The sequence below is a fragment of the Aspergillus sydowii genome (genome assembly GCF_001890705.1).
Source record: "Aspergillus sydowii CBS 593.65 unplaced genomic scaffold ASPSYscaffold_15, whole genome shotgun sequence".
NCBI lineage: Eukaryota > Fungi > Ascomycota > Eurotiomycetes > Eurotiales > Aspergillaceae > Aspergillus > Aspergillus sydowii.
The window spans coordinates 756,704-782,159 of NW_024467873.1; the positions used below are offsets into that span (position 1 = coordinate 756,704).

The 25,456-nt window shown below is 50.2% G+C and overlaps 9 protein-coding genes across 9 annotated transcripts; 4 read left to right on the top strand and 5 right to left on the bottom strand.

Annotated features, from left to right (window-relative positions):
• Positions 1-143: 143 nt before the first annotated feature.
• On the bottom strand, positions 144-739 carry ASPSYDRAFT_161590 (ferredoxin family 2Fe-2S iron-sulfur cluster binding protein; the record flags this gene model as incomplete). Its single annotated transcript, XM_040843004.1, has 3 exons — positions 144-388; positions 445-551; positions 612-739. The coding sequence occupies 3 exons, from the start codon at positions 737-739 to the stop codon at positions 144-146; spliced, it is 480 nt and encodes a 159-aa protein (XP_040697760.1).
• A 395-nt stretch (positions 740-1,134) lies between these two features.
• On the top strand, positions 1,135-2,716 carry ASPSYDRAFT_61896 (mitofusin complex protein UGO1; the record flags this gene model as incomplete). Its single annotated transcript, XM_040850049.1, has 2 exons — positions 1,135-1,542; positions 1,598-2,716. The coding sequence occupies 2 exons, from the start codon at positions 1,135-1,137 to the stop codon at positions 2,714-2,716; spliced, it is 1,527 nt and encodes a 508-aa protein (XP_040697761.1).
• A 1,021-nt stretch (positions 2,717-3,737) lies between these two features.
• hapX (bZIP transcription factor HapX) lies at positions 3,738-5,174 on the bottom strand (the record flags this gene model as incomplete). The annotated part of the gene is made up of 1 exon (XM_040843010.1): positions 3,738-5,174. One exon carries the CDS (start codon positions 5,172-5,174, stop codon positions 3,738-3,740), a length of 1,437 nt encoding a protein of 478 aa, XP_040697762.1.
• Positions 5,175-6,714: 1,540 nt separating this feature from the next.
• On the top strand, positions 6,715-10,467 carry ASPSYDRAFT_161536 (uncharacterized protein; the record flags this gene model as incomplete). The annotated part of the gene is made up of 5 exons (XM_040842999.1): positions 6,715-6,790; positions 7,184-7,290; positions 7,344-7,985; positions 8,042-8,628; positions 8,925-10,467. 5 exons carry the CDS (start codon positions 6,715-6,717, stop codon positions 10,465-10,467), a joined length of 2,955 nt encoding a protein of 984 aa, XP_040697763.1.
• On the bottom strand, positions 10,401-12,565 carry ASPSYDRAFT_513522 (uncharacterized protein). Its single transcript, XM_040848278.1, has 5 exons — positions 12,255-12,565; positions 12,100-12,204; positions 11,674-12,047; positions 11,529-11,596; positions 10,401-11,464 (listed from the first exon to the last, which is right to left on the bottom strand). Exons 1-5 carry the CDS (start codon positions 12,453-12,455, stop codon positions 10,893-10,895), a joined length of 1,320 nt encoding a protein of 439 aa, XP_040697764.1. The 5' UTR covers positions 12,456-12,565; the 3' UTR covers positions 10,401-10,892.
• A 2,482-nt stretch (positions 12,566-15,047) lies between these two features.
• On the top strand, positions 15,048-16,375 carry ASPSYDRAFT_94451 (rRNA-binding endoribonuclease; the record flags this gene model as incomplete). The annotated part of the gene is made up of 2 exons (XM_040852967.1): positions 15,048-15,803; positions 15,860-16,375. The coding sequence occupies 2 exons, from the start codon at positions 15,048-15,050 to the stop codon at positions 16,373-16,375; spliced, it is 1,272 nt and encodes a 423-aa protein (XP_040697765.1).
• Positions 16,376-16,541: 166 nt separating this feature from the next.
• On the bottom strand, positions 16,542-17,323 carry ASPSYDRAFT_50727 (H/ACA ribonucleoprotein complex subunit NOP10). Its single transcript, XM_040848139.1, has 5 exons — positions 17,253-17,323; positions 17,179-17,191; positions 16,944-17,059; positions 16,805-16,857; positions 16,542-16,745 (listed from the first exon to the last, which is right to left on the bottom strand). Exons 2-5 carry the CDS (start codon positions 17,188-17,190, stop codon positions 16,723-16,725), a joined length of 204 nt encoding a protein of 67 aa, XP_040697766.1. The 5' UTR covers position 17,191; positions 17,253-17,323; the 3' UTR covers positions 16,542-16,722.
• A 590-nt stretch (positions 17,324-17,913) lies between these two features.
• ASPSYDRAFT_162004 (uncharacterized protein) lies at positions 17,914-24,204 on the top strand (the record flags this gene model as incomplete). Its single annotated transcript, XM_040843049.1, has 3 exons — positions 17,914-19,242; positions 19,760-19,807; positions 19,882-24,204. The coding sequence occupies 3 exons, from the start codon at positions 17,914-17,916 to the stop codon at positions 24,202-24,204; spliced, it is 5,700 nt and encodes a 1,899-aa protein (XP_040697767.1).
• Positions 24,205-24,532: 328 nt separating this feature from the next.
• Positions 24,533-25,372, bottom strand: ASPSYDRAFT_94455 (mitochondrial 54S ribosomal protein bL27m; the record flags this gene model as incomplete). Its single annotated transcript, XM_040852968.1, has 1 exon — positions 24,533-25,372. One exon carries the CDS (start codon positions 25,370-25,372, stop codon positions 24,533-24,535), a length of 840 nt encoding a protein of 279 aa, XP_040697768.1.
• Positions 25,373-25,456: the final 84 nt, after the last annotated feature.

Here is a 25,456-nt window from a genome sequence, read left to right on the forward strand (position 1 = left end):
TTTGTACAGTTTATTAGACCGTCTGCTGGTACGCGAAATATCTGAATGGAGATGGGGATACCCTATTTATCTTACAACTACACTACTTAGACGCCAATGTATAGTTTCACCAATATTATACATGCCCCCGAAAGGTCGTCATTTTATTTCTTTGCTTCAAAATCGCTCGCCTGTAGATTCCGAGTCATTGACGGCAATCGCACCACTAACCCATCCAGGTCCTTGTTCATCAATACCTGACACCCCAATCGCGATGTTTCCGTCAGTCCGAATGCCAGATCAAGCATGTCATTCTCGTCGTCCGAAGGCTCCTCCATTTTATCAAACATATCTGGTTCCTCCACTATAACATGGCAGGTCGAACAAGCGCATGAACCGCCGCAGGCACCTATAGATCGTCCCGATCAGTACGAGAGAAGAGTCATAAGCAAGGATATTGCGAACCTTCCATTTCTAGATCATTGGCTTGCGCAATGTCCAATAAGTTGTCACCTTCTGCCACCTGGAAGTCGTATTTTTCACCGTCCTTGTCAATGAAGGTCACATTGATTCTGGCCAATCAGCGCCTTGGTAATAACAAAATAGGTGGGTGACTTTTTCGGGAAACTCACTCCTCCCCCGGCTTTGGGGGTGTGATATGGCCATGCTGCATTCTCGTTGCGGCGGAGAAGCTCCGCGATGTACCAGCTTGGTTCCAATGCTGTTGTTTCCGGGGAAAGACGGTCTTTCCTGTGATCATCGGTGTTCGGTTTGAGCGGGATACGCGAGGGACTCGTGAGGAAGAGCTGAGGAATCGCGCTGACTGGGAGCGGCAAGCATGCTCTCCGGCGACTGCATGCCGCAGCACGCTCAAGCCGGCGTCTTTCCAAAGTGCCATGGGTGAGAAGATGGAAATGAGAATAATTGGCGAGTCAGAAAGTAAAAGGCGAAGGGAGAGCAAGACCGTTGTTGGGGTGGGAGTCGCAGAGTCCAGAGGCAAACGGCAAAGAAGCAGGGAAATAAAAATCCCGAGCAAAGGCGGGAATCTCGGACTTTCGAAGACTTCACGTTTTCGCTCCTCCTCATCCATTCTCCTCTTTCTACCCCTCACCCACCATCGCCATCCGATAATAATCATAGTATCCAATTCTCAGCATGGCCTCTCGCGACGGCCCAAATCCTCTCCGTCCTTACTACGTTCCCCCGTCGATCGGCCTTGAGCAAGATGAGTTCTCGTTCTCCTCGCCTCCCAATGCATCGTCGGCTCAAGTTTTTGGCGGCTCAGCGCGCGACCTGCTCCCCGACCTAGACTATTCGGACTACCTTGATAGCTCTCCGACGGTCTCTGGCTGGGTCCGAGATGCTTTGGACGTCGCGGTCAAGCGGTATACGTCCGTTTTAATCGCTCAACCATTCGACGTCGCGAAGACCATATTGCAAGCATATGTGGTGCCAAATGATGTTCCAGCCAGCCAGTTTCCCAAGAGCGACCGGCGGGGATCAGGGATGGGCAGTAGGACTGATTCCTATGATGATATCTGCTCTAATGAGGACGAAGAAGATGTGAGTATCCTCCGGTTATATCAAGAGAGCTTCTCCCGCTAACAGAGTCTCTTAGGACCTATCCTCCGACGATGAAAGCAGTTATTTCACCTCCGCAGCTCCCACTGTCTCGTCACCGTCTACTAGGCGTACACCAAGGCCTCGTCATCGGATCACCGACCGCAGCGGTTATATCGCGTCTTCGCCCTCGTCTAAGTCTACCTCCCGGCATGCGCTCGCCCTGAAGAACCCTGCGTCATTGATGGAGGTGCTTTCTCAGCTCTGGACCACCAGTGGCCCGACATCGCCGTGGAAGGCGACCAATGCAACANTTATCTATTCCTTGCTCCTCCCGACCCTGAATACATTTATTCGCAGTCTCTTGTCGGCCATTGTTGGGCTACCGGAGGATGACATTACCCCATCCATGGCGAGCGATATCCTCACTTCTACCTCTCCAGCAGCAACCTTGGTCCTCTCCTTTATTTCATCTTCGCTGTCGGCCATGCTCCTATCTCCCATCGATACTGCACGCACATTTCTCATCCTGACACCCGTCACTCATGGACCTCGCTCTCTTCTTCGCGCCATTCGTCAGCTGCCAACACCCAACTATACTATTCCCCCGCATCTCGTCCCAATCACCATCCTGCATTCAAGCTTGCCAAACTTGATTATCAACAGCACTCCATTGTTCCTGAAATCGTACCTCTCTCTTGACCCCGTCCTAAACCCGTCCGCTTGGAACATATTGAGTTTCATCGGGTCCGGTATAGAGCAGGTTGTCCGCTTTCCTCTGGAAACTGTCCTTCGCCGTGCGCAAATTTCGACATTCACGTCTCCCAGTATCCGACAGAACTGTGCAGGTCACATTCGTCCCACAGCGGCAGATGCAGCAGCTCAAGCCGCAGAAATCGAAACGATCGTGCCGACCCCACAAACATACCGGGGCGTTGTTGGTACAATGTGGAGTATTGTCTATGAAGAGGGCGTGCAGCCTACGCCAGAGGCTCAACGCGCGCAGGAACTACTCAATAAACCTTTCCCTCAACGGAAACGCCAGGGCCAGGGCGTCCATGGCCTTTACCGGGGCTGGAGAATCGGCATGTGGGGTGTTGCAGGTACCTTAGGTCTTCGCCTCCTTGCTGCGGGGGGCGCAGACGATGGACCTATGCCCAGTGGCGGTCGATTCTAGTATGTTCCTAATTTCCGGCTGAAGCAGCTCATATACCCCTTCTCTTTCTATGATCTATGTTGTTGTTGTCTTTCTCCTGTAGTACCACTAACGTCGTGATGGGACATACCTCTTATACCCAAGCTTATATATACAGCGGCGTCGAATGAGGGGAGCATGGGCGTTGGTTGTATTATTATTACTCCTTTCTATTTGCTATTTGGCGTCTTGTATCGTCCATATCCATAATCTGCTGGATTTAGCGCCTCTCTGCTCCTCCGATTGCCTACAGTGCAATACAACACAACCCGCCTAATATAATATATTCAATGCCAGTACTTCGTCTCTTAACAGCGTACTCATTCCACTTTGTGTAATTCACGGAACATGTAGAGCAGGCTTCTTCGTCCCAGCTACGCTTAGCCGGCAGTATTCTAGTTTTATTCTGACACGGTTACTCATACATTACGGTTTTAACATCAAGTAAACAAGGCACCAGTAGACTTCCTTTCTTTCTTGGGTTATAATTTTATGTATATCAGATGAGTGAAGTAGGCTACTAAATGTACCGGAAGTACTGGTAAACCATCATCCATACGCCCAAAGCCAAAAATCACTGGAAATCAAGTACACTCGATTGGCCACATATCGAGTGAGGGTCAATATAACAAACAACGCCGTCATTCACCCGTCTAATCATAGCAATTATAACATCCCAGGAAAACATGCCGATATGTAAGTGTAGCGTAACGACATATCCATTCCAATTCATCCCAGCCCAAATTTTCCCAATCCATTCCCGGTTTTGGCTTTTAGCTTCGTTCCTAGTCCCGTGTATTCGGGCTGATTGTTTTGTAGAGAACCCTTGGCTCCAGTAGAAGTTCACGGCAGCTCGGGTTCGCCCATGATAAAAATTCGTATAATACAAACTCAGACATAAATGAGTCAGGTTTGGGTATCATAAATAGAAAAAGAAAGAAAGGAAAAAAAAAGAAAAAACGAAATCAAAATATAGGAAGAAAAGATACGACTGGTTGGGTCTCTATTTTTCGGCAAACCGTCGATCAAAGTAACGCAGCACGCCCATGACGCTCGCGGCCTCGACTTCCATCGCGGCCCGAGAAGCGGCTGTGGTCTGACTGACATCTCGAGGATTGGGAAGGGTATGAAGCTTTGGTAGCCAGGAGGTGAGTTCATCGCTGGCACGGGAAAAGTTAGGGTGACGAGAAAGGGTTGTGAATGCGTCGGCACAGGAGAGTGTGAGGGGCGTTGATGCTCGGCCGGTGTTTGCTGTGTTGCGAGTGGGTGGCGGTGGTGGTGCACCGGTTTGGCAACATCCACCATCGGCACCCTTACCGCCGCAGCATCCAGTCGGGGTACCGCTGGCGGAGCGAGAGGCCGCTAGAGTCTTGCAAAAGAGGGTCCTTCGGGGGTCTGACACGCACTGAGCACATGTTCCCGGACCGTTGGCGCAAGGGTTTGCAGCAGTTGCCTGGCTGATAGGAGGCAGGGTGACCTCCGAGCGCACATCACTTTCGGAAGGGGGTGGGGTGAATTGGGAGAAATTTTGAATGGGTGCTAGGCGATTGTTCTCAAATGTGCTGCCACGTCGGCGTTGGTCCTCCTGCGCGGCCATCTCTGCACAAATGCAAGGCGTTCCATCCTGACAGAATCCACAGGGGTCGACCGGGGGCGAAGACACAGGGCTAGCAGTGTTTTCATGGTGAGGAGCAGCAAAGCGAGTTGTGAAGTCAATCTCCATTTCCTCTGGCTCAGGCTTGATCTTCGGCTCAGGCTCGCGCGGCGCACTGTTCGTCTCGACGCCGGGCATAGAAAATGCCTCCTCAATACACTGACAATGTGTGGTAGAGCATCGGTTACAGCCCAATGGAACTTCTTCATCCGTTTCGGCGTGGTCGTGGGTCGACGAATTCTTTGCACTTTCAACGCGGGCTCTCTTTGATGGCCGAGGCGGCAAAGGCACTGCATCGGTACTCGATATGTTCTTATCGGGCAAAGACTCACGGAATTCCTTCACGAGAGTTTCCCTTGCAGCTCTCTCGACAGAGACCTCTTTCTCCAGGGCATGACACCGGTCGCGCCACCATGACATCTCGGTTCGACATTGTTCGACCTCTCGCGAGAGGTTCGAGATTTGTTCCTTGAACGTGTTGACGTGAATTTCATGGTCATCCTCGATGAGCTTGATTTGGTCTTCGAGTTCGTTCACACGGGCAGCTCGGCGTTCTCGAAAAGCTCTTTGAGCAGCACGATTTTGTGCCTTTCGCTTCGTCGGCGGGGTGTCTGTGGCCGGCTTGCGACCTGGTTTAGGACGGGGTGGAATTACCCATTCCTTGGAGGTGACGGATCCGGGCGTGCCGGGTCCGGGTGACGGCGAAACAGTGGGCTTGGCAACCAACGCGGGGGCCAAAGGGGCAGCCGAAGCTGGAGCGATGGAAAGCGCTGGCTGAGCAGCCATGGTGAGGATACAACCTCTATTTAGTTTGGATAATCCTGCGGCGCGGTTAACTGCTTGTAAATAATTGGTGCATGGTGGGGGAGAACGAACGGCTGGCGGCAGTGACGCTGGTATTACCGCTTCGGCCGGAGGAGCGGATGTGCGTCCTTCCAGCAGAAGCGAGCGGTCGGGGGCGACGGGAGGGGTGTTGAAAGCAGAATTTGCTCTAGCACAAAACTCCTCCAGCATCGGAAAGGGAGATGCAGAATTGGGGGGTAAGGAAGGGGGAGGGGGCGACAGAGGTAGCAGGGTTGAGGGAGCTCGGGATGAGAGGGAAGATGGTTTTATTATAGGCGAAGTTTCCTGGGTTCGGGAGGGGAGAAAAGCCCATCGGATCAGATTAGATTATCGTGCGCTCCATCCGACCTCGGAGCGAGAAGTTGACTCGCCCGGTGGGACCATGAGGGCTTTCTACGGGCAACTGATTGGCCACCATAGGGTTCAGTCACCGAGGTGCATCCAATGTGAACGCGCATCCTCTTTTCCCAGCCGTTTTGCTCGAGCGACCTGAACTCCATATTTTAGGGTTGAACGTGCCATCATGATGAACACAGCGTCAAGGCATTTATCCTTTTGTAATCGGATATTTTAGTTATGGCAATACGGAAAATTAGAGCCAGCCATTATCACATGCATGAAATGCACGAGTAGCTGTCTGTATCTTGAAGCCTCGAAGGCTGCTGGCCGGAACCGAACTTCCCCCGTTGTCTGATCTTATCTGATCCCGCCTTTCCCCTTCCGGAATCCCGGCCTGCTGCTGTCCTCCACACCCCCAACTCTCTGATCAATAATACCGAGCTGACTGGATACTCTCTGAAGTGGAGGGTTGAAATTTCTTTTTTTCTTTAGTAAGAGCTCGGTAATTGGGTTCCTGTGTCGCGGCTGGCACGGCTTGAGCTTAAAAAGCTGCGCTTCGTGCGCCAGCTTTGACCACCGATAAACGGCACTATCGGCCACAGCTCCAGGACCCAACTAGTCTTCTTCCGCCATCTGGAGGGGCTGATGGACTGAACTCATACGTCTTATTCTAGCCCTACTAAAGTTGAGCCTGGCTGGGCTCAGCTGGCTACGTCCCTTTGGGGTAAATGGTGCTGGCTAGATTCCGAGCTCGGGATACGTTACGTGAACGCAGGCTTGGCGATTATTTTATAGAGTCATGGGCAGCGGTGACCGGATGCGCAGCAAAGGCTGTATTTTGACAAGCTGCTTGCATTTATGAATAAATTATTGACGCAGCACATACATTTATTGGCTTTATATGCATTATATGTGTAATATGCAAAATAGAGGATACGAGTTTCAATACGAAACAGTGCAAAAGATTTTGACGTGTCTCATGGGTTTTCTCTCCTTGCGCTCCCTTCACCGTCACCCCAATGACTGGAATAACGATAATTTATAGTCTACGAGTGTCCCAATTGCAAGTGCCTGGTTGTTGCTATCTTCTTCATTCTTCGGACAGATCTAAAGTCCATATACGTACTTCCGTCGTGTGGCCAAAATGAAACACCTGGACCGTTTTCTACGTCATGTCCAGGGCAAAGATAAACCAGACCGGCCGCCCCCGAGTGAGCCGAGTCCGTATGATAACCATCACCAGGGTGAGTTGGTTCATTTCTTTGATAATTTCTGCCCTGGACATTCCATCAAGCCGAGTTCCCACTGAGTTATGTGATGTTCCACTTTTGTCGACTCAATCTCACCTCCGCCCATTCCGTGTGGGCTGGAATGGTTCATGGTGTCCGAGACAATGCAAAGACTGACCTTCCTTTTGGATTTTCTCGACCATCTGGATTTCCAAAATGGCGCCGTTAATCTATCAATGTCATTTTCGAGTTGTCACTCCGGTGTAGAGCCCTCGCATTGGGATGCGGCTTTGGGCTCGCTCCGGTGTCCACATTTCCTTCACCGCATATAAACAATGTCCTGGAGAATGCTCATTATTCTGATCTTTTTACTAATATTTCTAGCTGGACCTGGGGTATATTCCCAACCGCCGCCCAATACTTTTGCTCAAAATGCACCACTAGCTCCAATTGCCCCGTCGGAGCCACTGAGCGTTTTCGCTCATTTCCTGGTAAGGCAACTTAAACGCAAGAATTCGAAGCCCAATCACTGATAACGTTTTAGGTCGGGGTTGCCGGAGCTATGTCACCTGCCGAGTGGGAACGCGATATCATTGAGGCGCAGAAAGCTCATATTGACGGATTCGCCCTTAACGTTGCTCCCCAAGATGACTACACCGATAGAGTCCTACAGGCAGCTTATGATGCTGCCGAGAGAATTGGCAACTTCTCGCTTTTCGTTTCGTTCGACTATCTGTCTGGAGGTCCATGGCCGCAAGACCAAGTCATCACCATAATCAATAAGTATAAGAGCAGACGAGCCCAATATCTCTACAAAGGGAAGCCACTGGTGTCCACATTTGAAGGTGTGGGGAATTCGGGTGACTGGCCAAATATAAAGAGCGCGACTGGATGCATGTTTATTCCTTCCTGGACCAGTCTGGCGCCATCGGGCTTGCACACTGTCCACAATGTGATAGACGGCGCGTTCAGCTGGGATGCCTGGCCGGTTGGGGCGGAAGACAAGGACTCGTCTAGCGACAAGGCGTGGATCGATGCACTCGCCGGGAAACCGTACATGATGGCTGTTTCTCCATGGTTCTACACGAACCTTCCACAATGGAATAAGAACTGGCTTTGGCGTGGCGATAGCCTATGGCATTATCGCTGGCGTCATGTTATGGATCTGCAGCCAGCATTGGTTCAGGTATGTTTGGCGATTCCTATGGAAGGGGGTAAGTTCTGACTGAACTGTCCGCGCAGATCCTCAGTTGGAACGACTACGGAGAAACGCATTACATCGGGCCAATTTATGAGCCGGGGGTCCCGGATGGAGCTATGCGCTTCGTGAAAGGCTGTCCCCACGATGCGTGGCGTGAACTCCTACCACACTATATCGATGCCTATCGTCGGCAGAACGCGATGATTCGAGAGGGAGTGTCAAACCCAGGCGCGGTGACCTCGTATAACCCTAAACAACCCCTTCCGTATAAGGACAAGATTGTGTATTGGTATCGACTCAATCCGAGCACCTCTGGGAATGCCAACGGAACAACCGGGAACAACCCGAACATGGGCCAGCCGGAATTGAAACCAGGTGAGGTGTCGCAGGATAAAGTATTTGTCAGTGTGCTGGTGACTGAACCAAGCGATGTGCACATTCGCATTGGTGATGCAGCACCGACAATTTTATCTGCAGAAGAATGCGGAGTAAACCACGTGTCTGTGCCTTTCAACGGGCAGTCAGGGCCAGTGCATTTTGCAATTGTGCGCAATGGCAGGGAAATCGAGTCGACCAGGGGCCCTGCTATAACGGAAAATTGTGCGGATGGCATGGTGAACTGGAATGCGTTTGTTGGATCAAGTTAGCTTTTTAAAATGTGAAATTACGCAGGAGTTCGTGTTGTGTTCGCAATTTGGTGGGTGGTTGTCGCCAGCAGCAGCCACTCTGTTTAGTGTTTGCCTATCGACTTCTTACGTAGTGATAAGTTCTCCGCATGACCGCCGCTCTCCCTTCGTCTCATCTCCAACTCTCTCCCTCACTTCGTCCTGCTTTCTTGTTTCTCTCTAGCTTTACGTTCTTTAAGAATATTTTGTCATCTCCGTAACCCATCTTTTCTTACTATCACACAATGACCAAGAAGAGTGTATTTAACCATCAGCCCAGCTTGGCTTATCGCCAGTATGGGCAGCTGCCCGAAACCCTTCACTTTGACTACCGGCCTCCGACTGCTGCCCCCGCTGCACACCCCGACGTAAACTCGGCGACAATCAACCCCGAGGACTACTCACAGTCGTACTGCGACTTTATGACCGAGAACCCCACCGTCTTCCACGCCGTCGACAGATTCGCAAAGCAACTCGAGGGCAAGGGATACAGGTTCCTTTCCGAGCGGGAATTATGGACGCCGAAGCTCGAACGTGGAGGAAAATACTATACCACACGGAACGGGAGCTCGCTCATCGCATTCTCTGTTGGGTCTCAGTACAAGAGTGGTAACGGCCTTGCTATAGTCGCCGGTCATATCGATGCCCTCACAGCCAAGCTGAAGCCCGTCTCCAGGCTTCCCACCAAGGCTGGCTACACCCAACTGGGCGTTGCTCCTTATGCCGGCGGCTTAGGCAAAACATGGTGGGACCGTGATTTGTCCATTGGCGGAAAGGTTCTCGTCCGCAACTCCAGCACTGGCAAGATCGAATCCAAGCTTGTTAAGCTTGACTGGCCGATTGCGCGCATTCCATCGCTCGCGGAACACTTTGGTGCTCCCTCGCAGGGACCTTTCAACAAGGAGACACAGATGGTGCCTATCATCGGAGTTGACAATTCCGATCTCTACGAATCCGCTGAGAAGCCCGCCACCGCTGTGGCCTTCGAGGGAATTGAGCCAGGCACTTTCGCCGCCTCGCAACCCCCCAAACTCGTCAAGGTGATCTCTAAAGAGCTCGGCATCACAAATTACAGCAGCATTCTCAGCTGGGAGCTCGAGCTGTACGACAGCCAGCCTGCACGTCTCGGCGGTCTCGAAAAAGATCTCATCTTTGCCGGTCGTATCGACGACAAACTCTGCTGCTATGCCGCACAGGAAGCCCTCATTGCGTCTTCGGATGACACCTCCCCCGCGGCAATTAAGATGGTCGGATTTTTTGATAATGAAGAAATTGGCAGTTTACTCCGCCAAGGAGCCCGCTCCAACCTCATGTCAAGCGTCATCGAACGCATCACCCAATCTTTTGCAGCCTCATATGGCCCCGACCTGCTTGCCCAAACTATTGCAAACAGTTTTCTTATCTCCTCAGATGTCACCCACGCCGTTAATCCCAACTTCTTGAACGTTTATCTCGAGAACCACTCACCGCGCCTCAACGTTGGTGTCTCTGTGTCTGCTGATTCGAACGGCCACATGGCTACCGACAGCGTTAGCTACGGATTCATCAAGCGTGTCGCTGAACGAACCGGATCCGAATTACAGGTCTTCCAGATCCGGAACGACTCGCGGAGCGGTGGAACGATTGGTCCGATGACCAGTGCACGGATCGGTATGCGGGCTATTGATGTCGGGATACCGCAATTAAGTATGCATAGTATTCGTGCAACGACAGGCAGCCTCGACCCTGGGCTAGGCGTTAAGTTGTTCAAGGGGTTCTTCGATCACTTTGAGGAGGTGGATAAGGAGTTTGCTGACTTTTAAACGTCTGCCTCTCCACCCTGCCGTGGTTGGTTCATGTGAATTGACAGGCATAGTCTGTTAGTATTGAGATCTCGCTGGTTGGTGCTAGATGATGTTTATGAGTATATTGACTAGGAGTTTTGCGTAGTTGCATTAGATTCTAGACAGCTGGTAGCTAATAGAAATCCGTGTGTGAAGAAACGCCAAAATATTATATCATTCTGTCGATCTGTAAAACTATAAACATGAAAGAAACAATAGTGGAAAGAAGAATATGGCACCGAGTTCCCCTCCCTCTTCACCATCCACATCACCAGGGATATTTAACAACCAACCAGTGGTTTGCGCAGCGACATCATCCCATCTGGACAACTGAAGCGCACCCCAATAATCAAGTATTGGAGAGTAAACCGCACACCACTGGAAAGACAGACACTTTTGTCTGTCTACCTCCCATCACTCTCACTCTTCCTGCCTGCCAAAGGAACAGACGAAGACGACGACGAGCCAACCTTCACATGAGACCTAACAATAACACCCTCGCACCCATCCTTTCCTTCCTCCTCCGAACCTCTTACCTCCTGAGCAGCGGCCCGTGAAACATTCCCAGCCTTAGTATCCTTGACGATACCCGTATTCACAATCCCATCCCCATCATGATCACTCCCCACATAAACACGCGCCTGCGTCCTCCCATACCCAACCCCGTACTTCATAGCAAAGAACCTATCCGCATCACCCTCACAAGATCCATACTCCAAATCGTCGACATGCGTCGTGATAGTCGTGGACACACCCATGCCACCCATCCCTGCAACGCCCCAGAAGGCCTGCGGGTGGATCTCGTGGATGTGGCCGCGGGAGCAGCTCTTGGCTCTGGGATGGCGGCTCGCTGTTAGGGAAGAGAGGAGCTGTGGGATTATTCGGGAGACGAGCGGGCGTAGGGTTGGCAGGCAGGCGCAGATTATGCCGACGTTGCATTCTATTGCGGACCAAGAGGCGGCGCCGACGTTGTCATCTGTTTATTTATAATGTTAGCCTGGAAATGGGGTTTAGAGTGATGATGGGATTTGGGAACGTACAGGTTGGGTCAGATGAATCCGAAATCTTCTTTAAGGCGACTAGGCGGCAGACGCTGGTTACGCAAACGCTGGATTTTGGCATAATTAGCTTTGTTGTTTCTTCTGCTGTTATTTAATATATGGTAGGGTTAGGGGGGGGGCATACAATCCACCTAGCGCAAAGATCGAGATGAGGGCTACTCTTTGCTTCTTCGGCAGTTCAAGCGCAGCCAATGCTGGGATTGGGATAATCAGGATAGCGAGATCAGTGGCAATGTGCATAGATGCGTTGGAGAACCACAGTCCCTTCGAACTGAGACAGGTTCCTGGAACTGTAGGGTCCCAGAACCGTGCCACGGGCACGCAGTTCAGGAACGCACTCAGGACAGCCCATGTGCCATACGTAGCAAGCAAAGCGATCATGATCCAGCAGGTATGACGCATGCGTTTGGACGGGAAGACGCGGAAGTACTGCATCAGGATGGATGCTTTTGCACAAAGTAGCGCGGCGTTGTAGAAGGGGATTGTAATCCAGAACGCCTACGCCTTGAATTAGACCGCAGTGTGATAGAAGCAAAAATGAGTAGACTACCTTCATTTGCTTCAACAGAATTGACTCGGGAATGTCGACTCGGTGCATACCCATTCCACTGAGCGCCTCAACTATGAAGAATGACATAAAAACGAAGGAAAACACCTATATTCATTTATTAGCATGCTATACATGATATCTTGACTGTTGTATACCAAAGCAATAACAATCATCCAGTCATTAGCTTCCATCCGTTTAATTAGTTTGGCCCGAGTATATACCCGCGCAAGAACAAAGAAGACTGCGAGGCTGGTGAAGATGATGCTAATCACCAAGCCCTGAGTTCCACGAGCAGAGAGGTAGACATCTTTTTGCTCTCCACGAGGATAAAGCCAGTGGAAATTGGTTCCCATCATCGCTATACCTAAAGCCTAGTTGACGAGCAGCTTTGGTTTCAAATTAAATGAACAGGTGTTCGAGACAGAATTGACGTTGCAATGGGCTTTTGAGTCGTCAGAAAAATGAAAGGGATGCAACGAATGGACATCACGCTGTCCAGGTTGATCCTTGACTTAAAGGTTAACGTCGCCTAAAGATTGCCAGGAACAGACGTATTATAAGTGTAATTTAGAGTTGTTATAGATAGCTAGGAGTACCCCATCCCGCAATCCGGTCAGTATGGGGCTTGACTGTGCGACTCATATCCCATGCTTCCGCGTTTTGACCGGATGATGCCCGGATCGATGAGGAGATCTGAACAGGCGTTGTACGCAAGGGATGCGTAATAAGCATATGATAGAGAAAGGGCCACAGTGAGCACGGGAGCCACTGGCTGAAGCGTGGAGAGTCCATGACAGCCCAGCCCAAATTGAGGTTTGATGGGGCTGAACTATGCGAAATTCTGCCAATGTCAGAGATGCAGGGCTCTTGTATCAAATCAAGACAAGACTTCAGCATGACGCTAGCGATATGTTTCACTTTCAAATGGTCATTCCGGCCAGTGAGGGATGGGTGATGTGGACATTGGGATCAGGATCAGCGACGTATCGAAAGTTTCTTAAAGTTTCTTATGCACGGACGGGGATCGAGATGTGCATCCTCGCGTGGTTGAAGGTTCCATGCACGGTGCATGGATCCAGTATGAGCCCCTCTTCTGCTCGGATGTATGCCTTGAAGAACTAATTTTTTTAGAGATGCCATGGCTCTTGCGTGTTCTCGGTCCTTGGTGTGCTGACGTGTGGGATTGGGTTTGCAGTAGACTTTTGAGCAGCCCAGTACAATCCCTTCAAAGCCCACGATGCCGCACATGGTCGCCGAGGGATACTCATAAACAAGTTATGAGCAAGGGACGCAACTGGGGCACGACTTTCTGCTTCTTGTCCTTCCTCTTTTCTTTACTTTCAGCTTCACGGGCGAAGGAGAAAGTTTAGGGTCTGAGAGGTTGTTAAACAATCGGACAGATCACATTTCCTCCTGCCCCAGGATCCGTTCAACTTTACCAAACTGGCAAGCACAGTCCTTGAAAAGTCGAGACAGAATAGACAACGGGCAAGCGGGCACACAGTTACCAATTATGGAGCTGGTGGATCATGTTTCTATTCCGGGTTCTCGGTTCGAGAGAACTATTTCTGCAATAATTGCCGAACGGTTACCATGAACCATTAACGGCGATAGATAGTAGATGTATCATATTGAAGGGCTGTTTTTCAGAACGAAGCCAGTTTCTTGCTGTAGCTCCTGAGATCCTGCAAAGTTCAGATGACATCCGACCAGTTATTGATATCATAGTTTCATGCGATCGATTATCGACTACTGGGAATTCTCCGAGCTGCATGACGTCCGTTCCCCTCGTATCCTTCAGTTCTGACGGATTTGACACCGGCTTGAAGCGGCGATGGAAAAGTGGGAGAGGATATATAGGTTGATCGTTGCTGATAATTAGTGATGAATTGAACAGCAAAGGTCCTCTTAAAATGGCAGCGTCTCGGGGTTCCCGTAGCCCACCATCGGCCCATGATAAATCCAGTCACCACTCACGTTTATGTCTAGTTTCGGTTAGTAATAAAGTGATAAAATTAAACACGCACTGTTGAGTTTTTGCTATACCGGCAGTTTACGAGGTAAGTGGATCAAAGCAAGATATACTTGGATGGCGGCAAAAAAGAGAAGATGAGGCGCGAGATTATTGGATAGACGTGAGAACTAAATGGTTCGACAGCGTCAGAAAGGAAATATGGAAGACCGCGCTGTACAGAGTGGAAAATTTTCATGACTCGAATGAGAGGGCCCGGAGGTCCAAGTCGAACCAGATGCTGGATGCTATTGATGAGGGTACACCTCATGTCAACAGCCGCAAGGGAAAAGTGAAAATGCTGGCAGCCTTGCACTCTCTCGATTACCCACTGCTCCGCGAATTTGCAGGTGTAAAACGTCTTCAACAGAGCTACCATATAGCCAGCATATTTTGTTCTCTGGCAGAAAGGTGATCAGTACCTCAAACGAGCGGAGTAGCGTCATGTTCTGAATTCGAGTCGCAATTAGCGAGCAAGTGTCAGATTTCAGCATATTAGCACCCCATTCTTGGGGAGATCATTTGGTGCCCAAATTGCCGATGGCAATGCGAATGGGTCCTAGATTACTCTCGTTCGAGCAACAGAGTTATGCTTCGCCCACATTGCAGGGTAGCATAATATTCACTTGCAGTTAGCGAAAGAACCCGAAGAACTGGTGTCTGAAACGAGGCACTTATTCCAAGCACAGAAAAGACCTTGAAAAACACATGCTCAGGGTATCAGTGGGAGAACAATGGAGGAATCAATCGAACCAGGGCTTTGGAGTATGAGGAACCGATAAGATAAGTATAACGCACGGACCAACAAAAAACCCAGCAGATTTCAAACCCACCACCACCGCAAATCTTAACAACCCCGCAACACCACGACTGTCATCATTTTCTGACCCGGCTCGAGACGTTTGGAAAGCATCACACCATTTTCGATCTGCCCAATATGGCGGAATCCGCAACTGCAAAACCCGTCCACACGATTGTTCTTGACGCCGGTCCCATTCTCAAGAATAACCCCCCACTTTCTACCCTACTGGCACAATGCGAGGAGCTCCTTATCACACCCTCAGTAGTTGCTGAAATCAGAGATCCCGATGCCCGTCAACGAGTTGAAACCTTGTACCTTCCCTTCTTGAGACAACGCAACCCATCTCCGAAAAGCGTCGCTTTAGTGGCTGAGTTTGCGAGAAAGACTGGCGACAGGGCAGTGCTGAGTAGAACCGATATTGAGGTCTTGGCTCTCGCATATGAAGTTGAGTGCGAGAGGAATGGCGGGGATTGGCGGCTACGTAGCGTGCCCGGACAGAAACAAGTGAACGGCAAGCCTCCTGCGAAGGTGGCCGAAACGGAATCAGGGCAGCCCCAGCAGGAGGCCGCGAAGACGGAAGAAAACATGGAACAACCAGCCATCGAGCAGGTCACTGAGGACCTTAGAACGGCATCACTCGAAAACAAGGAGCAAGAATATAATGCTGAGATTGCTGAGACGGATGCCCCTGGGACAGAAAAGAGCGAGCAAGAAGACCCCGAGACCGAAAACCAAGCTGGGAACGAGGAAGACGGAGAAGCTTCTGACGGCGGCGAGTGGATTACTCCATCAAACTTGAAAAAGCGACAGGTCCGCGATGAAACCGGCTCGACAACCACTGCCCCTGAGCCCAAAGTGATGCAAGTTGCGACGATGACTACTGATTTTGCGGTTGGTTTAGCCTTCATACCTGGCGAAATATTGAGCCGTTGACTAACGTTGAATAGTGTCAAAACGTTCTGCTGCAAATGAATCTGAACCTCCTGTCTACAGCTACGCTGCAGAGGATCAAGCATCTGAAGTCTTTTGTCAAACGCTGCCACGCATGTTTCTCAATTACCAAGGACATGAACAAACAGTTCTGTCCGCGCTGCGGTGGAGACACCCTCACTCGTGTATCATGCACCACCGATGCCAATGGACAGTTCAAGATGCACCTGAAAAAGAATATGCAGTGGAATAATAGAGGAAACGTTTTTAGCGTTCCTAAACCTGTCCATGGCAGCTCCAACGGAAAGTGGAAAGGTGGCGGCGGCAAAGGCGGCTGGGGTACAGAACTGATCCTCGCCGAAGACCAAAAGGAATATACCAGAGCTACGGCGGAGCAGAACCGCAAACTTCGGAGAGAACGAGATCTGATGGACGATGACTACCTTCCCGGTATTCTCACTGGAGAAAGGAACAAACAGACCGGCCGTATCAGGGTCGGAGCCGGAAGACACGTGAATTCCAGAAAGCGATGAATGTCTAATTTCCTTTTTTCTAAATGCATTATGTGGCTCGGAGTTTATGGTGCACAAAAGTCAAGATGGTTTCGGGCAAAGTCAAAGGATTTATGATCGGTTGAATGCTAGTGGTTCATAGAGTATATCGCTAAATGTAAGGAATATTGAATCAATTACAAGAAATGCATCAGTTATCAGTAGCGTCACTGTATCTCACGCCTACTATAGGACTGCCCTGAGGTGAAATTATTGGTATCGTGAAATTTAAAATTTCGTATATCTTAATCCATGTTTTAACACCATTCGCCAGCAAATAAATCGGAACCACCTTTTGGTATTACTCCAACAAATCAAAATTTTAAGCTCTATAGTTGCGCAGCCTCTTTGTCTGTACCAAGAACAGTTAGACCTTGCTTTCACATAGTGGATGGGAACCGATTAACATACCGGCCTGCTGGGTGAGCAGAAGACTGTATCTCTTCTTGAGTGTGACACGGTGTCTAAATGCGAGAGTAACTTGATTAGTATCGTCGTAGAAACCACGGCATAGAGACATGTATACACGGAGGCGCAAGTAGAAGCTTACCGAGAGTACTTGTCATCCGGAGAGAAACGAGCGGGATGAGCGCTCTTTGTGACTTCGCCGGAGGGAGAGACCTTCTTCAGCGTGTAGACACGCTTTCCCTCCTGGTCCAGAGTGTACTAATCGGAGTCGTTTAGACTTTACACGAAAAAGTTCCTTGAAGTTGCTCAAGGTGTAGCGATCGAATAACTCGAAGCCGAGTGCCTTGGATTGAGAGAGAACCGGGATCTGAACATACCATAAGATGCATTCTAGGTAATTTTTGTCAGCGACATAAAGCATGAATAGTGTATCTCATATAGGAAAACTCACTTAACAGATATACTTGCAAATAGCGGCGGAAATTGAACTGCGAGAACTGTAGCTTTGCTCGACAACTCTGGATGCGAAGCAGGAAAATTTTTGGATGAGAGGGCGATGCACGGACCATGCGACCTCGGCTGAGTCATCGCCGTGCGCTTTTTAACCGCGCTGCGATTCCGAAATTTTTGCTCCCGCAACCCAAGAATAAGCGAAAACGCTGTTCGTGACAGAAGAGAAGGGATGAGTTTGACGAAGTTCATACAAGCAAGACTTCAGCATGACACTTGATGCAGTGCATGTTACTCATCGCTAGCCTACTCTAGTCGTTATAATTGTCCACGCTACCTCCCAGTGCTGGTTATCCCACTCGGCTTGATATCCCAGAAACACAGTTTTTCTGGTAAGCCTCAAAACCCAGAACTGTCTTGGACTCAGAAGAAGTATTCGCGTTTGTTCCGGTGATGACTCCTTAAAGCTAAGGCAATGGCAACCTTGATTTCTAGCTGTTGTCAATGACTGCTTTTATCAGACTACAACGGTATCTGAGGAACATAAATCGCAACACGTCTTTTTGAGTCTAGGGATTGTTTACTGTAATGAAGAGACGCCTTGCTGATCCTTCAAACCGTAGTAGATACTCAAAGACAATCCAATTGAATAATATTCTACAATGGCTTTTCAACCCCAACCTAATATCGGTCTCTCTACACAGGAGCCGGTTACTCCTGCAAAAACCCGGCCACCGAGACGCCAAAGGCCGGATTATAGGCACATTCACCGTTTCCCTCTTCCTCTCACTGTCCATCCACTTCCTCCTCTGATCCCACATAACCCACTCTCCATTGTCAGTGTGCTACTTTCCTACCTTACATATTTCATTGCTCCGCCTCACAATGATACCCACTCCGCCTATTTCGATCCAAACACGTCGTCGGTCCATGTCACCGATGAAAAGACTGTTCGAGCTTTATGGGAAATGGGCTTCTTTGGAAAAGGAAGTCTAAGCCGAAGCGAGCCGACCTGGCTAGATCAAGAAAAAAAGCGGAGGGGACTCCTTGGAGGTATGACAAGTGAAGAAGTTACTCGCCAGCGAAGAGCCGAGCGCCGTGAATTGAAACTCCAAAGAGCAAGGTCAGAGAAGTTGATAATCGAGCAAAGGCTTCAGGCAGAAGCCGCTGCAAGAGAAGATCGCACGAGTCCAGAAACTCAATCCGGGCTGCCATCTGGTGCCATAAATGGCACTACCATAACTGCAGAAAAGTTTTCTGTAAAGAAAGCCAGAGAAGCCAAGGTCTTTGAAGCGCAACAACTAGCGAAACGGGATAGGGAGACTGCCGGCAAAGCGGTCCGATTCTCTACCACAACCAAAGGAAATGACTCCACGTTTAAGCAGCCCGAAGATACAATAGTCAACGGGGGCGAGTCCACTCAAGAAACGACGGTAGATAACGAAGAACACCTCCAAATATCCAACGAGGAAGCGTTTTTCCTTGTATACGGACTGGGAGCTTTACACGTGTTCGACGAGGATCAAAAAACGGTTCTGTCGCCGCGTTCACTACTTACACGGTTTTGTCACCATTCATACTCGCCTCCTCGGGATATGTCCCTCGACCTGAAAACTGACGACCCTTTTCTTATTTCCTACGTTGTGTACCACCATTTTCGATCCCTGGGGTGGGTCGTCCGCTCCGGTGTAAAATTCGGAGTCGACTACCTACTATACAACCGCGGCCCAGTTTTTTCCCATGCCGAGTTCGCCGTCGTGATTATTCCTTCATATGACCATCCATACTGGTCTGAAACCGAAGATCGCAGAGCGGAGTGTGCTGGTAAACAGGCACGGAGCTGGTGGTGGTTCCACTGCGTTAACCGTGTTCAGGCGCAGGTGAAGAAGACTCTTGTTGTTTGCTATGTGGAGATACCACCCCCAGCGCAATCACTGGGATCTGGCTCGACTGATGACTTAGATATTGGGGCATTGCTTACTCGCTATTCCGTAAGAGAGCTAGTAATCAGGCGCTGGATACCGAATCGCTCTCGGGACTAGTCTTGAATAACCTGTGCAACATTGGAGACTTTCTTGATCTTAGCGGTGAATATCCATTCATTTGGTCATTTTGATGTTCGGGGTAACTATATTTATAATTAAACAGTTAACACTGCCTGCATTTCAGGGCAGGGCTGCATAAGTGAAATTGGTGTCAAAATAATTGATTCCTTCAGACAACCACCTTATTCTTTGTAGGAAGTTGCAGGAAGTCGGTCAGAATTCCTATAGGCTGTCGCCAGATGTCGAACCAATAGTTTTGGTCTAACTTAAATAGGTAATATTACAGAATCACGTGTCCCACGCGTTTCGCGTTCGATTCGGATAACTTACTGGATAAAACTCAACATCTTCTGGCATTGTTCAAGACTCCTGCGGCGACAAGTAAAGGCAGGCGAAAAATGCGGGTAATTGGGCGTTTTTTAACACTAATATCTGTGGGCTGATTGCGATAATGGAAACCCAGGACGACAGCGTAGATATCGCGAGGCTGCAACGCGACGCGCTGGGTTTAGTGAGTATTACAGGTCAATCTCCAGCCATGATCCCTGCACTAACCAACGCCACTCGTTTGCTCAGGCATCGCAGGCCTTGTTTTATGCGCCCATAACAGCTGAAACGAATACTCCCCAAGACAGCCACGATTCGGTAACCTTGCGGCTCGCGGATGAGCCTGTCGAGACATCCATTTCTCGAATCGCGCCCGACAAGTCGCCTGTGCACGGAACCGTTGGAGCAGGGGGGAAGAAGGGCCATTATGCTGCAGAGCTATTAAATACGAATCGGCAGTCTCCTGAACGAACAGCACTGCTATCCTCCACAGGGAAACCCACTGTGAAGATGAGTTCTGCCGAAGCACTGCCTTCGGACACCCAGGAGATTTCCCAGTCGATAATTGACAAAATTATCCAACAAAACAAAGAAACCGGCAACAATGGATTTGATAGTAATGCTTTTGATCGGAATACACTCATGTCACTGCAGGAGGGGGATAGTGGTCATATAGACCTGCTTTCTGGATTTGATGCCGCTCAAATTCGTGCACCCAACACCGACGAGAATGAGAATGAAAATGATGATCAGAGCAGCTCTCGAATAGGCGACTCTTCTCCTCTTGTTTACGAGCGTGATCATTTCCCAGAATCTCAAAGATTTGTTACAAAGACTCCTGTGACAGCGACGAAGCAGCATGATGTTGGGACTATCTCTACGGGCTCTCCTCTGGTTTCTCGGAATCCTCTAGCATCGGATCTAGAATCGGCCAGTGGTATCATGGCTCTTAGCCAAGTGTTCAAGGCCACGCAGGCACCATCGTCCCCTCTTGTCAATGGCCTACAGTCAGATTTCATGTCCGACCGGCCCTCCCCGAATGTCCCAATACAACACCGGCCACTTGCTCGGTCCCTCACGTCCCCGTTCAATACCATCGCAGCAACTTTCCCACGCGAGTCATCGGACACGCCGTTGAAATATGTGACCATGAAAGAATCTCAAACCAACAGGAATGACTTATTAAAAGACAGAATGACCCGATCTGCCGACCATATCTACGAAGATCAGAGTGATGGAGAGTTTGATAAGGAACCTAGCTTTGTTGAACGTCAGAGTCGTCAGCGGAGAATTAATGAGGAGGCTGGGGTACAGTTCGCCATGCTCTCGGCGCCTGCGAGGCAATTCAGCCCCATTGAGAACCAGGCAGGGAGTATAGCCGGTTCGTTAACTGGGGCTCCTCGGCGAGGATCAGCGGATGGGTCTACAGAAACTATACTCGAAGAACCACATGGCCCTACTTCGGAGCTGCAGACTGTGGGGACGAGTGAAGAAGAGACAGAGCAAGAGGAAGAATTACGGAACCCTACCCCACGATCTCAACCGCCCAATTCATCAACCGAGGAAGATAAAGAGAATTGTAATGACCCGTCTACCGCCGGCCTATCTAACACAGAAAGTGCCCACGACCGTCTTTCTCAGGCCCTCTCTCTACATGAGAGTCCGCTTGCTCCTCACAAAGGGTCCGCAAAGTCATCATTAGATACACAGCCGCATCCACAGAACGATGGATTAAATGACGGTCCAGTTGATGCGATTAGATCATCACCGATATATGTGGTGAAAGATTCACAGCGCTCTCCTGGCCGTGATTATGTGGAGCAGCCCGAAGATGAACTTGTTGACAGTCCGAGTAACCGAAGCCAAAGTCGTTCGCATGGCTCTCAACTACAAAACAGATCCACGCCTAGTCACGAACAATGCCACTCGATCCCTGCTAGGGAGGTTAATCATCGAGTTTCCATCCAGGGGTCTCAACAAGGTAACAACCAGTTTGAAACCGCCCATGTTGTTAGTTTTAGTCCGACTCGACCCGATATTGCCGCCGGCCTTATTAGGTCCTCCAATCCGTCCCGGGAAGGCTCTATGGGCCCGCAAACCAATTTTGTCCGTTTCAAAAACTCATCGGCTCCAAGCAGCATTGACAACGGAGACAAGGCAACGGTGCACGGTTCTCGAGGCAAATCGTCTTCAATGCCGTCCCGTATAGCCGAAACACCTGTGCATCAGCAGCAGCGAAGCTCCCACGATTTACAACAATTCGCCACTATTCCAGAGACAAGTCCGAACCACGTAAATAATGAAGGCTGGATGAGTGATGGAAACAACGATCCCGGGGACCAAGAGGATGATGACCTACCTCCTCCTCTCCCGAGAACATTTGATCGTGCCAACCAGTCACAGCCCCTTGTCTCCGATAGTTCTTCTCCCATTAAACCCTTGTTCAATTCCAAAATACTGTCAAGCCCGAGTGGAAGGCAGCGCAGGGCCTTGACGGAAATAGCGGCTGATGCTTCGCCCCAAGTTGGAGGCTCGGCATTCGATGTTAACATCAATATCATGAGTGCAGACGATCACGAATTCCGGTCTGCTGTCGCAATGTCACCCATTCCACCACGCAAGAAACGACGGAGCAACGATGGTCGGAATATCCCAGCCTCTGACCCAATAATCCCAGTTACACCCCGTTCAAAAGTACGTCTAACTCCGCCACAAGAGGTTGAAGAGGTGGCCGTGGCACCACCTCCACAACCAACAGAACTGGTCGGCCAGCGTCAGCGTACGTTTCCCGGACGGCCGAAATCTTCGAGACGATCCGATTCCTTCTGGGATATGGAAGATTCACCGAAATTCAAGGTCTCTAGCAAAGAAAGATCAAGGATATTTGCCCGTTCTCTCGCTCGAGAACGTCCACCTCCACCTGCTCCAGTATCCGAGACGAAAGAAGGCTCGCAACCTATTCCTGCCCCTGTTCCCGCACCTGTTTCCGCTTCAGTTCCCGCTCCTGCTCCGAACTCGGAGGAAATTACTCCTACCCCAGTTCCTGGGGCACCAAGCAGTGCACCGATCGTTGAGGAAGCACTCGCCGACGAAGACCAACAACCTGCTCTTGATACTATTCTAGTAGCGCCAAATCAGGTCCTTGCGCCCTGGAGGGGCCAGAAGCGGGCGTACTATCCGGCAGCTTGCTTTGGAAAGCCATTTGGAACCCCCCAGGATCAGTACCTGGTCAAATTTGAAGACAGCGCTCCAGTTGAGGTGCCGCTAGGTACCGTTAAGAGGCTCGAACTGCGGATCGGCGATGCAGTGAAAGTGGATATGCCAAATGTTCCTAAAGTTACCCACATTATCAGAGGCTTCACCGACAAGTTAAGTGCAGACGAGTTACAGTCGAATGAGACTGCAACGGGGTTCATTCCAGTCACCGACGTGCACGGGCACTTAACCGTTGTCTTGGGGCCGAAGCAACGCAAGAGTCTTCCCAGCGGAGGGCTCTCAGGCCCGGAAAATGTTATCAACGTCCCCATCTCCCGAATATACCTGGACACCATACTATGGAACCAACTCAAAGACCGGCCCTACACTTACAACTCCGTGTCTGTGAGCGCAGAAAATAGGCCGCAAACCCCTTCAGATCGGCACCTTACACCTACATCGCCGAGCACGCGGCTATCCCGCAGCTTCCGTCTTTCAAATGGCTTGTTTTCTGGAATGGTATTTGCAGTGTCGTATGGTGACAAGAGCGAGACCAAGCACCGCGTAACGAAGATGATCCTAGAAAATGATGGGCGAATTCTCGAGGACGGGTTCAACGAATTATTCGAGTTGCCGTTGAACGCGCCCCTGACGACACCGACGAAATCACCAGCTCCGCAAGCAACAGGCGCCAATGGTGGTCTCCGTCTTAGGCCCGGGGCGGAGGAAGTTGGATTCGCATGTTTGATCGCAGATAAACACTCTCGTCGCCCGAAATACATGCAGGCATTGGCTCTTAGCCTTCCATGTCTGTCAGACCGCTGGATAGAAGATTGTGTTGCAAAAGGTCAGGTTCTAGATTGGGAGATGTATCTTCTCCCTTCAGGCGAATCATCATACCTCAACGGAGCAACAAAGTCAAGAATTCTCACGCCCTACCCAGCCACGAAAGCTCGATTTTCTGAAACTGTTGCAGCGCGGCCAAATCTTTTGAACGGCCAGTCTGTGTTGCTCATTACGGGCCGTAGTGGCAAGGCAGACGAGGAACGAAGGAAGGCTTATATCTTCCTAACATACGCTCTGGGCGCGTCAAAAATTGAACGCGTTCCTGATATTCGGTCAGCTCGAGCCATCCTCGACCAGCAAAATTCAGGCGAAGAATCATCCAGTTGGGACTGGGTTTATATCGACGATGATGACAAGGCAGCAAAAGCCCTGACTGCAGGGAACGGTGGACCAGCATCGCTGCCGTCAAAGAAACGGAGGAAGTCCAGGCTTACTGAGCCAGTAAATGGGGATGACCTGAGCTTAAACAACGGCGTTCGGGTCGTGGGCAATGAGTTTGTCTGCCAGAGTTTGATTCTTGGCCGATTAGTTGATCAGTGACATTGTCGGCCTTGCACCGTACCTCAAACTCACTTGTAATCTATGTTTGTCATATATCTGTTTTCTTTTATGTACGAAGGATATGACGTTGGAGTACAACGACCTCCCAATAGCACAATATACCCCCTTGTTTGTTTTATGTTAGATATCACGTTATTGATGTTAAGAATGACCTTGGTTTTTATTTATTATTTTGCTTGGTAATAATCTGAAAAGTGGTTATATTGAACAGAGGCTTATCACATAATATCTTCCTATAGTACAGAGAACACCAGCCCCAAGATGAGAACACGAGCAATTGAAGACAAACTATTAGAGGGTCAATCATTCATCGCTTAGCCTTCTTCGACGCCTTCTTCTTATTCTTCAAACTCTTCATCTGGGCAACACGTTCAGCTCTAGCCTGTCTCTTCCTCCAAGCCAACCACCGATTATCCTTCTTGTACGGCTTGGCGGTGATACCGGCCTTCTCAGCGGCGCGTCCAATCTGCCAGTTTGCCTCACGCCACATGTACCCTGGGCGCAACTGCTTCCCAGCGCCCGCATCCACAGCCGCCACATCCCCAACCGTTGTCCCGCTCTCATTCATGACAACAGTTAGATCCGGTTGTCCTTCCTCGATAACCTCCGGCAATCTCGGCACAGCAACTCGGTTCAACTTGCGTCGGCTCGGCGCATTCCGGGGCGTAGGTAACTTGCCTTCCTTCTCAAAGACGATTCCGATATACTTCCTCTCCGAATGGCGCTCGGGGTCAAGGTAATAGCGTACATATCCGGCCTCCGTAGCGTAAATGGTGTGGTCCCTTCCCATGGCGCAGTTCTCACCGGGAAACCATTTTGTGCCGCGCTGGCGGAAGATGATGCACCCGGGAACGACGTATTCGCCGCCTGTGCGTTTCGCGCCGAGGCGCTTTCCGGCTGGATCACGAGAGTGTTTGTTTGCGGCTCCTTGGGCAGAGTGAGAAGCATGTCGGACTTGGGAGAATGAAAACAGAGGGAGGTTGCTGGAAAGGATTTGTGATGGTGTTGTCGCAGCGGAGGCTGTCCGGCGGAGAAGCGATTGTGATGTTGATTGTTGCGGGAGTAGGCGGGATATTGGTGTAGGTGACCGAGCAAGTGCTCCTCCCAGGGCCCGGAGGGGCGTTAAGAGCCTGGGTTGAAGCATCATTGCGCGATTGTTTCTTGATTGCAATCTGGGGCGTTTGGACGGAGTTGAGGTTCGGAGCGACTTTTTTCTCGGGGACGGGAGTCT

Bases quoted from the DNA above. Each gene is read 5' to 3' on its own strand.
- ASPSYDRAFT_513522 (XM_040848278.1), bottom strand. From the start codon at position 12,455: ATGATGGGAACCAATTTCCACTGGCTTTATCCTCGTGGAGAGCAAAAA. The intron at 12,205-12,254 runs GTATACAACAGT...AAATGAATATAG, and splicing joins GGATGATTGTTATTGCTTTG to GTGTTTTCCTTCGTTTTTAT. The intron at 12,048-12,099 runs GTAGTCTACTCA...TTCAAGGCGTAG, and splicing joins TTCTGTTGAAGCAAATGAAG to GCGTTCTGGATTACAATCCC.
- ASPSYDRAFT_50727 (XM_040848139.1), bottom strand. The intron at 16,858-16,943 runs GTAAGCTTCTAC...TCTCGCATTTAG, and splicing joins CCGGATGACAAGTACTCTCG to ACACCGTGTCACACTCAAGA. The intron at 16,746-16,804 runs GTATGTTAATCG...TTCTTGGTACAG, and splicing joins TCTGCTCACCCAGCAGGCCG to ACAAAGAGGCTGCGCAACTA.